General features: G+C 38.6%; 2 protein-coding genes and 1 long non-coding RNA gene across 5 annotated transcripts in view; 1 reads left to right on the top strand and 2 right to left on the bottom strand.

The window, feature by feature from the left end:
• Positions 1-339: 339 nt before the first annotated feature.
• On the top strand, positions 340-1,254 carry LOC107566625 (uncharacterized). Of its 2 annotated transcripts, none has more exons than XR_001606529.1 (4): positions 340-439; positions 521-559; positions 657-698; positions 1,072-1,254. It is a non-coding gene; the product is annotated as an uncharacterized lncRNA (long non-coding RNA). The 2 variants fall into 2 exon arrangements; XR_001606528.1 differs by having other exon boundaries at positions 1,025-1,254.
• A 3,024-nt stretch (positions 1,255-4,278) lies between these two features.
• On the bottom strand, positions 4,279-7,914 carry cfap20 (cilia and flagella associated protein 20). Of its 2 annotated transcripts, none has more exons than XM_016252119.1 (6): positions 7,567-7,914; positions 6,313-6,392; positions 6,094-6,205; positions 5,835-6,023; positions 4,533-4,643; positions 4,279-4,443 (listed from the first exon to the last, which is right to left on the bottom strand). In XM_016252119.1, exons 1-6 carry the CDS (start codon positions 7,648-7,650, stop codon positions 4,438-4,440), a joined length of 582 nt encoding a protein of 193 aa, XP_016107605.1. In that variant the 5' UTR covers positions 7,651-7,914; the 3' UTR covers positions 4,279-4,437. The 2 variants fall into 2 exon arrangements, with proteins under 2 accessions (XP_016107605.1, XP_016107606.1); XM_016252120.1 differs by lacking the exon at positions 7,567-7,914 and adding an exon at positions 6,725-6,786 and having other exon boundaries at positions 6,313-6,421.
• Positions 7,915-8,398: 484 nt separating this feature from the next.
• The window catches only part of LOC107566624 (3-oxoacyl-[acyl-carrier-protein] synthase, mitochondrial-like), a 4,855-nt gene continuing 844 nt past the window's right edge, over positions 8,399-12,409 (bottom strand). Inside the window, exons 2-3 of the mRNA XM_016252115.1 lie at positions 10,978-11,979; positions 8,399-9,278 (exon numbers count right to left, since the gene is read on the bottom strand). Of these exons, the coding sequence (XP_016107601.1) occupies positions 8,876-9,278; positions 10,978-11,969 (1,395 nt within the window). The 5' untranslated portion in view covers positions 11,970-11,979 and the 3' untranslated portion in view covers positions 8,399-8,875. The remainder of the gene's footprint in view (positions 9,279-10,977; positions 11,980-12,409) is intronic.

The raw sequence follows: 12,409 nt of genomic DNA, 5'->3' as shown, positions 1-12,409 counted from the left end.
ACACGTATCTGTAGTATTTATGGACTTATGTAACCTTCAAACTTCAAACTAGCCCACGCAAAGAAAGAAGGAGTGGTTTCAGGAACAGCAGTAGTGTTGACGCAGCCATGTCGGGGAGACGCTGTGTGTTTGAGAAGGGTATAACTGCAGCCTGGAGATCTCCAAATGGGGGCGGGAACTCCAAAACGGGGTGGGAGCTCCAAAATAGGGGAACATTAAAGCATGTCAACATATGCTGTTACACAAAATAATGATCTTTAAAATAGCATCATATGACCCCTTTAATCAATTTTATTATCTATTTTTACATTTATTTGATTTTATTATTTTTACAGACATTTATTATTTTATTTTCGTTCCAACTCTGTGTTACGAGCTGAACTTCCCGCGGTCTCCACGGATACGGAAGCGCTTCTTACTGCGCCGACTGCTTGAGATGGTGAATATATGACAGCAGAAACAGTCCTGAGACACACGTTTGCAGTTCTGATCATTTTATACCTATTTTTCTTTCTTGCAGCTGTTTTTAATGCAGTTAATGATTGGATTAATACAGCAGGTATGCAAATAGTAGTTTAAATACAAGTTTTTGTATATATGTGACATGATGTTTTTAATGACTTTTATATTTTTTTATTTTATTTGTCTTTTGATAGTGGATGGTTCCGACGATTCAGAACTCAATGAAACCCTTTCAGGTAGAATCTCACTGTAATGTTTTAAACATGTAAAGCCTGACATATCAAATAATAGTTCAAAAAATCTAATGTTTTGAAATGGTTGTTTGAACCTTTAGACAAAAAAATGTTTGCATGTGTGTTTTTTGTTAAGTAGCATATTTGATACATCAGGCTTTTATGGCTCATATAGTGTATATACAGCTCAGCGTTATAATTATTATATACAGTTTAGCATTATACGAAATATTTAAATGCTGAATGCCACGATTGACCAATCAGAATCAAGGATTTCAAGCAGCTTGAATTTTACAGCTGATGTTATGTTTGTGGCCCCTCCTCCTCAGAGTGTCTAATGGCACAAGCCCCGCCCCTTCTCCCTGTCCCTTTACAGGTGCCCAATCATTTTATCTGGCTCATCTTTTTCTATTGGTATTTCCACTCCTCTATGAACTTCGTAGCTGAGCTCATGCAGTTTGGAGACCGCGAGTTTTACCGTGACTGGTGGTGAGTGGCGCCCTCCATCCAGAGCTGATTCAGGCTTATCAAAACCTGTAGTATGTTAAACTACAGTAATATGTAGTGTGTTAAATGTTAAAGGTCCATTTACACCAAGGATGGTAATTATAAAAATAACTATAACTGTGAAGTTTTAATAATCATTCTAATTCTATGAGAAGTCTAATCTACAACTATAACAACAAAGGAACTAAATGACTGGAATCACTTTTAGAACTACTTATTTCCGGCTAATGAATGAAAAAAACATTGACAAGCAGAATCCACTTGAACTTAAAGAGCTCAAGCATTTAAACCTATAATAAACAATGCTATATCACATTTGTTTGGATGCTATACAATCTTTATAGTTATCATTCGTATTGTAAGTGGTCCTTAAAGGGTCATATGATGTTGCTAAAATATTTGTGTATTTGGTGTAATGAAATGTGTTTATGCGGTTTGCGATTAAAAAAACACATTATTTTCCACATACTGTACATTATTGTTTCTCCTCTATGCCTCGCCTTTCTGAAACGCATAGATTTTTGCAAAGCTCATCGGTCTGAAAAGCGAGGTGTGCTGTGATTGGCCAGCTATCCAGTGCGTTGTGATTGGCCGAATACCTCAAGCGTGTGACGGAAATGTTGTGCCCCTCACCATACTGTGATGATGCCCTGTCGGGCCAGAGCGATGAGAAAAAAACAATAAAAAACATTATAAACGAGGCATTTGTTGCATCCAGTGGGGACATAATTATGAATTATAATGACTTATACTGTCTTTTTACACGTTGCATTGCATTGCGCCGTGTAAAAATAAAACCATGTCTGCATTTGTGATCGGAGAAATGACAAACAACAAGCGCTACTCTACACTGCTCAAAACTCGCTGTGTTTTATAACGTGCAATCTAATGTTAACACTGCCGAGCCAAAGCAGCACATCATTGCAATGCCTTCTCAGTAATATTTCATACTTGACATTTTCATGTCAGGCGCAAAATCAAAAGTGCCACAAATGTGTTTGTATTTTTCCAAATGCATTTCAGAACTCATTTGTGTCTGCAATATAAATGTATTGTTTTTTTAATTCTCTGTGCTGTTGCTTTGGTGGTGCGATTGACTGAATCTGTGAGGTTTTGTACTTTATTCAGAAATGCATGACGTTTGTCAACCTTTTAAAGGTTCATTTAAAGAATGTAACTGCTTTTATGTTGATTTCAATACTTGTTGTTGATTTTATGAGACATCTTTTATGAGATATATATACATTATATCAGCATTGTACATGAATCTGTGAAATTGTTGAAGCCAAAATTATATTATGTGTCATTTAATTTGCCTGTAGTGTTATTAAATGGGATTTAATGGGATTCAAGTACGAAGGTGGCCTAAAAAGATGTAAGATGTCCTAGTGCACGTAATTTTGAAAACCATTTTGTGGAATTTTTGTCTACTGAAATTTTATATGCCTCAACTCCAGGGCAGGATCTGGCACCCTCGGCCCGAGATTTGGAGGCTATGGGTGTGGCCGATCAAGGACGATCGGCTGTGACCTCTGGTCTTCCTGTGGACGTTCAGCAAACCACTGATAATGCTAGGGCTCCTTCTACTAGGAGGCTTTATTCTTCCAAGTGGAAGGTTTTTGAGTCGTGGTGTTCAGCTCATGCAGTGGATCCAGTCAGCTGCCCGAATGGTTTTGTGTGGGAGTTTCTGGACGAAACGTTTGTGGCTGGAGTGGCTGCTACCACCTTGAGAGTTTATGTTGCAGTTATCGCTGCTCGCAGGTATGCGGATGAAGTCTCCCTAGGTTGACATTGTTTGGTCTCTTCGTTTATGTGTGGGGTTAGGAGTTTGAGACCGGCGCACCCTGTCAGTGTTCCTTCCTGGGACTTGTCTGTCGTCCTGGAGGGCTTATTGGAGTCATCGTTTGAGCCTTTGGAGTCAGCTCCTGAACAGATTCTGACCCTTCAGGTGATGCTCCTGTTGGCGTTGGCTTCTATCAAACGCATAGGGGATTTGCAGGCTCTCTCTGTTAGTGAGTCATGCATGGAGTTTGCTCCGGGCCTTGTTAAGGTGTTCCTACGGCTCAGACCCGGTTATGCTCCCAAGGTCTTGTCCTCGTCGTTTCACTCCCAGGTGGTCGTGCTTCACTCCTTCTGTCCTCATCCTTTTGCTTCTTTTGAGGACAAGGCTTCACCTGCTCTGCCCTGTTTGTGCTTTGAAGCTCTATGTGGACCGCTCTAGCCAATGGCGCAAGTCCTCCCAATTGTTGGTGTTTTGTTGCTGGCCATAGAGAGCTCGTCGCATCAAAACATAGGATTTCTCATTGGGTAAGGGATGCTATCTCGCTTGCGTACGAGGTCTGAGGTCTCTCTTCACCGCTAGGTATTCAAGCTCATTCTACCAGGAGTGTTGCTTCCTCTCAAGCTCTTTTCAGAGGAGTTGCCCTGGAGGATTTCTTGAACCAGCCGTAACCAAAAAATAATGGACACCAAATAAGTGAGGCTGTATTTTGCTAAAAACTTTTCTTAAAACTTGGTACCAGACCTTTGGGTGCATCCTGTTGGTCAAATGTTGTAAATAATTTTGTATATGTTCGCAAATATTGTGAACAGAAATCATTGTTTTGTTGCCCTGATTATCTGGTTAAAACATTTCGGCTGCTGCAGTGCTTGGTCCCATTTTTTTTGGGATCTAGATAAGTTTTAGGTTGACTCATAATTTACCATGGTTATGATAATACTGAGATGTAAATTAATTTTATTCTATTGTAGCTGCTGCAATCAGGTGTGATAACAGATTTGTTTGAAGAGTTTTTGAATTACGTTTAAAGTACCTTTCTACAAATCATTTGAGAGATTTAATAACCAAAAGATTTTTCCAGTGAAAGCCAAATTTTGTAACTTGAAGACACGTTACGTTTTCCTTGTAGGTTTTGGCAGCTCATGTTCCAGTTTAATAAATATTTTAAAAGATCAGCAGATCTAGTGGTGTATGAAATATGTTGTGACAATATCTGGAGAAAATGGCTTTGTTCCCTTTTTGTATGTCGCTTTGGTGTCTACAAAATGCATAAATGTAAAGGTAAAGACATCGGGGTTCACTTTGTGCATATAAAATATTTATTCAGCAGACGGAAACCAATCACAGTTCCAAAAACAACACTTGAAAAACAACAAAGATAGTGCCACTAGAAATCCATCCAGTATGAACATGTGCAGATAAAACAGAGAAGAAATGAAGGAATCCAGTCTGCTGTCACTGCTGTGGAGAAAATACACAAGATTAATACAGAACAGTATAAACCGTAAAAAAATTTTTTTTTTTAAAAAGTCTGTGCATGAGCATCTCACCTTTGCTTTGTTTTGTACTGGTAAATAGAGTTTAAATTCAGCGGGGAGCTCGTCCTCAGAGTACAGCCGGTCAGAGAAATACACCCTCCGGATGCGACAGTTTGCGTGAATCTGAAAGACACGAGGACGGCCATCACAAACCCCATAAAGGCCTAAATCACAGTCTGACAGCTTTAGTTTCAGGCCATTTCTAATAACAGCATTTACAACATACAGTAATTACCATTGAATTCAGCTCAAATATCATAGTTACTGTAAATACATTACTAAATTATTATCTGCTTTCACTGAAGTCTCTTCTTCTGTAATAACCTTTGGCTGAATTTCGGGATGCATATTAGCAACCATTATCAATTTAGATCAACACCGGTTTAGACTGACATTGGATATCAGATATTATCAAGGTTTGTTGCCATTATAAACTATTTTAGTATTGGCAGATTTTTATAAGCAGTTAATTCTTATAATCTTAAAATTATATAAATGCATATAATACAAATTATTTTATTTATATATAAATATTGCATTTAAAAACATTATACATTTATGTATTTTCAAGACAATTAAGTTAACTAATGCAAAAGAAATGTAATGCAAAGAAAGTGTCAAAGAATTTATGTATCATGGTAATACATGTTCTACTGCTAGATTTATGGCAATTTTTTCATTTTATAATTTTTTTTTTTACTATCAGCAGTGTTATTTTAGTATCATTGAGATACTATTATAGTTTTTATTAACATTTTGGTTTATTTTTTTGTTAAACCTTGTAATTTTGTTGCGTTTTTGTTATTTTTTTAATATGTCTGTATAGTTTTTATTAAATTTTTTATTAGTTTTAGTGAGTCAAGTTAAACTAAATGAAAATGAAAAAAGGTTGCCTTGGCAACTAGCTGGAATAAAATAAGTTATATATTTTATTTGAGTTTTTCTTTCAAATAATGGAAATGCTTTTTTATTATTTTGCTTTTAGTTTAGTTAACTAAAATAAGACTGACCGTCAGAATCATAAACAATAAATCGACCATTAAATCTAACAATTGAGCACATCTAAACTTAAATGAAATATATCACAGTTTAAAAAGTGACGTGACATGTGGCCAAGTATGGTTACCCATACTAGGAATTAGTGCTCTGCATTTAACCCATCCTAAGTGCACACACACAGCAGTGAACACACACACCCTGAACACACACAAAAAAACATTTGTCCCAAAATAGAACTCTTTATGCAAAACGCAATTTCTTATGGTTTTCCTCTTGATTTTGGGGTGAAATGTGAGCTGGATCAGTCTCTCTGACCTGCACTCTCAGCGTCTCGATGTAGTTGGTGCCGTACGCCCGGCGTGTGAAATCTGACAGGTTGAACTGGATCTGATTCCAGCCGTCGTCCAGCCGCATGGGCATCGTGCAGATGAAGGGCTTCACGCGGGTCGTGCTCTGATAGTTACTCGCCCTGAACCTCCGCCGCACATTTTTATCGTCCAGCACCTGAAACACATCACACATTCCTGACATCACAAACCAACTTTGGATTATTTTGACGAAACCAATTCCCTACCTGAACTTCGAATGTGAAATACTTCTTGAGGTTCTTGATGATCATGACGAGGAAGGGCAGTTTGATGCCGAGGGTTTTCTTGGGGTCTGCGGGACACGTGATGTAGGTGGTGCTGTGGAGATCAGACACACACGGGTCAGGTCTGAACACGATGTGTGTGTGTGTGTGTGTGTGTGTGTGTGTGTTCAGCATCAGACAGACGGACGGGGAAACACTCACCTCACATTCGTCCCCTCCACCTCAAGAACCAAAGACTGGATGTCATTGTCTGTGATGCGCTTTATGTGTCCGTTTCTGACCTGCAACAACATGTTTGTTTAGCGAGTAAGTGAGTTAATACATAACTTATATCTTAGGGTGACCATACGTGCCATTTTCCCAGGACGTGTCCTGGCCAGGATTTCTATATTGCCTAAAATATCTAGGTTTTGGCTTTGTTTGCGTGTGCAGACCGATCGGTGTATGACATTAAATACCTCGAGAGCATAAGGAACCGTCTGTATGGTATTTTGATGTCATACACCGATCAGTCTGCACACGCAAACAAAGCCAAAACCTAAATATTTTAGGCAATATAGAAATCCTGGCCAGTACGCGTCCTGGAAAAATGGCACGTATGGTCACCCTATTATATCTACATAAACCTCTATCCTTTAGGTCAATGGTTCCCAACCCTGGTCCTAGAGGCACCCCAACACTGCTCATTTTGCATGTCTCTCTGACACACCCATTTCAGGTCTTGGAGTCTCTACTAATGAGCGGATGATCTGAATCAGGTGTGTTTGATTAAGGAGACATGCAAAACATGCAGTGTTGGGGTGCCTCCAGGACCAGAGTTGGGAACCACTGCTTTAGGTTATATACATATTCCAGCTAAAATAACTACAACTAAATAAAGATAAAATAAATAGACATATTAAAAGAAAAAACTAAATTACTAAAAAATCAACTAAATTGAAACGAAAACAGAAAATGTGATAAATAATAAAATTAATTAATAACTAATTCAAACTGTTAATAAACACTAAAGCACTAACGTTATTCATATACTGTCATCATGGTAATGCTCAGAACCCATGGTAATACCATAGGCTAAAATAACAACTAAATAAAGATAAAATAAATAGACATATTAAAAGGAAAAACTAAATGACTAAAAAATTAACTAAATTGAAACGAAAACAGAAAATGTGATAAATAATAAAATTAATTAATAACTAATTCAAACTGTTAATAAACACTAAAGCACTAACGTTATTCATATACTGTCATCATGGTAATGCTCAGAACCCATGGTAATACCATAGTACTTTTTGCAAGAACGTATAATGTTACCGAGGCCATAATTTTCCCACCTCTGTAGATTACATGAAAACTATAGCTTTAATAACAACTTGTCATGTATGTAACGTAACGTTAAGTTAGCTGTGCATTAGCAGCACCTGAGCTCCATCATTCTCACGGTCTGCTCACCTTTTTGTCCCAGATCTGCAGGGGTTTGCTGCCGATGCTGTAGAGGATGGACAGAAAGCCGCTCTGAAACGTGTTTTTGAACATAATCCTGCAGTTTTAGCTCAAGTGAAACCACACCATACACAGTTTATTCCGCTTTGAACGCGTCCGACTGGATCTCTGGACTCCCGATCTCGGGTTCCGCCTTACAACAACGATCAAACACACGTATGCATCAAACGATGGCCGAATATAAAGCTCAAGTGCTTAATAACGAGTTTAATGTCGCTTTGATCGGATTAATCCTCGACAGCGAGCAGGTTTTTCGGAGTTTATTTGGGAGTTGCTAGGAGACGTGACGCGTTCTGGTGATCACGTCGGACCCTTTAATGTTGACACGGCTGTTGCTATAGTAACGGAGAGCAGCTTTATATTAAAACGATGATCTGATAAGCAGTGAACATCTGTTCTTTATCAATTTACTAGTTAATCGATAGAAAATGCTAGCATGGGTGAATTCGGAATAGCACACAATTAAAAATGACTGTACATAATATTGCATCCCAGAATATATGTTTTACTTTTTTATTTTACTATATTTTATACTTTTTTTATATAATTCAAAATTGTAATATTTAATATGTTGGAGAGTTTTTCCAGGCATGTGCGTGCTTTTGTTTTGCTTTTATTATTAATATCAAACAATAATATATAGAGAGAGAAGGGAGAGAATTAATGTTTATACATAAATACACACACACACACACACACACACGTTTATTTTTAATATGAGAAAAATCAATATGAAATCATATGAGATTTTTAATATGATATTTAACTGTCCATATGCCCATATGTATTCAAATATAACATTATATATTTAAAAAAATAATTTTAAAAACAATTTTATTTGTGACAGTGTGCATACAAGCAAAGAATAACCTTGCAAGTTTCTATCAAAATATGAAGATTCATTTATTATTGACTCTGTGTACGGATTGTCACCCATCAACTTAATTAACTAAATGAAATGAATGCATTTTTTCTTAAATACGCTTCTTCCCGTTCTTAATTCAATTTATTTTGAATTGAATTAAGCAACTCATTGAGTTCATGTGACAATTTAACACTGCTCTCTGAAACATTTACTGTTGAATACAGCATCGTATTAAAAGCAGTATGCATGCAGTATAGAGTAAACTGTGAAGAGCCGTTAACAACTGCTGTTTGATACATCTCATGGATCAATGTTGTGAATCTCTGCTACTGATTCATATAATAACAGGTCAATATCACATAATGACATATCAGTGGATTTGATCAGCTGTAATCACAGGCTCGCGAGACACAGAGAAGCGTTCGCTCCCCCGAAGCCAAATGAGTTGGTGAGAGCGATTCTGCGTCCGCTGGAGCTCCAGGTCTGTGCTGTGCAGGCCACATAGTTCAGGTCAAACTCTGGCTCGGTGCGGTCCAGATTGAGTGTCGGTGGCAGGATGCCGTGGAGACACGCGAGGGCAGTGAAGGCGGCCTCCAGCGCGCCGGCGGCTCCCAGCAGATGACCGGTTGCACCTTTAGTGGAGGACACGGCCAGTGAGCACGCATGCTGCTCAAACAGTCTCTTAATGGCGGCGTTCTCTGCTGCGTCTCCTAGCGGCGTGGAGGTGGCGTGAGCATTGACATACGTCACGTCTGAAGGAGACACTCCAGCATCACGGAGAGCAGCAGACATGCACCTGAAACACAGCAGAAGAAGTCTAGCTTAGACTGAGCTGAACTGCATAATTCAGGATCACTTTTAGATCCCTGCAGCAATATCTAAGCACACAGACGTCATCACAGCCTACATAATAAAACCCTCAAATTAAGTCTATATTTAATAATTAAATGTAATAAAGTTGAAAATATTTTATATCTGATCAATCAAAATGCGCAGCTTTGAGCTGTCTTATATTTGTACTATGTTTTTGTTTTTTCTTTTCTGTTTAATATTCTTTTCTGTTCTGTAATGCCTGTTACCAAACAACGTTATATATGATTTCTGTTATGTTGCAAATGTAATAAATAAAAAGTCTTACAAAAAGGTTACAAAAAATAGTTTATTTGTATTCTAATAAGTGTACGTAAGGGCTGTATGGCATTATTTTATTCTGTACACACTACACAGTCTCTTTAACTTTTTAAGTATTTGACCAGTTTTTTTATCTTTTGATAAACTATTCTATAATACTGGATTTTTTTTATTTCCAAGGTGAAACTGGACATCACTCATGTAATTTAAATGCATTTCTTTTAATATATACGTAATTTTATGGTTTTATATATATATATATATATATATATATATATATATATATATATATGTATATATGTGTGTGTATATATAACCTTAAAATAAGTAAATATTAAAAGTAATAAAAAGAAAATTTGGTGGTTTTAAAATTTTTATTAATGATAAATCTTGCACAGTACGTTTTTTCAAAAACATACAAAGTACCTCTTTGAACTATTTTTTTTTCTTTTCTGTTTGTTTCCATGTTCTTTATTGTCTGTCATCTGTGTAAGTTTAGTATCATTGATACCCAATTATAATTCTTCTTAAAATATTGAATTAGATTTATTGTTTACATTTTATGTTTTTGCTTTAATTTTTTGTAAATTCTTTAGTAATTTTGTTGTTTTTGGCATTTTATTAGTTTTTTTGTCTATATAGTATTATTTTATTATTATAAATTTTTTTTGAGTAGTTTTAGTTTTAGTCTTAGTTATTTTAGTACTTCAGCTGAAGCTATAAAATAAAATAAGTTAAAGTTTTTTTTATCAGTTAACATTTGTTTTATTTAAAGTAACAAAAATGTATTTTTATGGTTCTAGTTTTAGTTAATAACTCTGTCTGTCCTCAGATAAAGTTGTATATAATTCCTGTTGTGTAGTGATGCAATCAAAATAGTGTAGTGTTGTCGGTGCCGATAGCCTCGTGTTTAGAGCGTCGACATATAGCGCAACTGCGCTCTCTCCACCCCCAATACTGTCCTGTAATCTCTCCACTGTACTCTCAAAATAAAAAAGGCACAAAAAGCCCACGTGACGTGACATGTGGCAAAGTATGGTGACCCATACTAGGAATTAGTGCTCTGCATTTATCCCATCCAAAGTGCACACACACCGTGAACACACACCCGGAGCAGTGGGTAGCCATTTTATGCTGCGGCGCCCGGGGAGCAGTTGGGGGTTTGGTGCCTTGCTCAAGGGCACCTCAGTCGTGGTATTGAAGGTGGGAGAGAGCGCTGTACATTCACTCCCCCCATCTACAATCCCTGCCGGTACGAGACTCGAAACCACAACCTTTGGGTTACGAGTCCGACTCTCTAACCTTTAAGCCATGACTTCCCCCTGGATAAATATAACTTATAACAAAAATTGTGTAGTATTTACCGAAAGGCTCCGTCTCCATCTGCGGTTGGAGCCGTGATGTGGCTGGCGTCTCCAGAGAGCCCATATCCCAGCACCTCAGCGTACACCCGTGCACCTCTCTGCTTGGCATGTCCGTATTCCTCTAAAACGAGCACGGCTGCCCCTTCTCCCATCACAAACCCCTCTCTATCTGGATGAAATGGGCGCGAGGCGAGTCTGGGCTCCTGGTTCCAGTTGGTGCTGAGGGCCCGAGCGCGAGCGAACCCGGCGATGGACAGCGGACTGACGCAGGCCTCCGTCCCGCCGGCGAGCATCACCTCGGCGTCACCGTGAGCGATGAAACGGGCGGCGTCGCCGACAGCGTGAGCTCCCGTGGTGCATGCGGTGGATACGGCGTGATTGGGACCCTTGAGTTTGTGTTTGATGCTTATGTGTCCTGCAGCCATGTTGACCAGGATACGGGGGACAAAAAACGGGCTGACTTTGCTGTAGCCGCGTGTTTGAAAGGCCGAGGCCGTCCGAGCGATTTCCTCCAGAGACACCATACCCATCCCGACCGCCACACCAGTGCTGAGCTGCTCCTCAGGGCTTCTGGGAAACCATCCGCAATCCTCAAGAGCCAACTGGGCGGCACCGACGGCCATAACCGTAGCTGGAGACATGCTGTTGATCTCTCCTTTGGATGCAAACGCCTCTTCATTGAAATCTCCATGTTCGTCTCCTCTCGGCACGCGGGCCGCCACCTTACACGGGACTGTCTTATACTCCTCTGGGTCCAGTGCAACCAAACCGCTTTCTCCACCAATCAGACGCTGCCAGGGCAGAGCACTTCCTGTTCCGAGGGGAGAAACGAGTCCGATGCCGGTGATCACCACCCTCCTGTGACTCTGAGCTGCTCTAGTGTAGCGTCTCAAACACATGCAGCTCTTCACGGTGGACAGAGAGCCACCACAGAGTCTCAGTAACATCTTCTGACAGCATCTCAATGGCATTGTGACCAACCTGTGCCACATCAGATCTTCACTGTAAAAAAAATAATGAAAAAAGTAGTAGTTCAATTTCATGACCCATATCACAGTAAAACATCATGATTATGTTTCTATTACACATTTGTTTCAGAATAACATTTGAGTGAAGTGAAAACACACACACACACACACACACATTAACCAACATATATATATATATATATATACACACAAAAGCCAATCTGACATGCTATCATATAATATCTATCACATCTATCATAAAGCAGAATATTAGATATGAAAATATAAACATCAAATGTGCAGTGGAGTGGATTCAAGTCCTCTGTAACAACCAAATAATATCTAGTAGACCAATCTCAAATCTCTAAATGTTGTGTTGCAACATGAAGAATTGATCAAGTATTCCTATCAATGTTGTCTAAGGGTTTTTATGCATAATAGTAACCCTAGAATGTGATCAAACA

This window comes from Sinocyclocheilus grahami, unplaced genomic scaffold, assembly GCF_001515645.1.
Source record: "Sinocyclocheilus grahami isolate Dianchi unplaced genomic scaffold, SAMN03320097.WGS_v1.1 scaffold1088.1, whole genome shotgun sequence".
NCBI lineage: Eukaryota > Metazoa > Chordata > Actinopteri > Cypriniformes > Cyprinidae > Sinocyclocheilus > Sinocyclocheilus grahami.
This window is presented reverse-complemented; position numbering and strand designations above follow the sequence as displayed.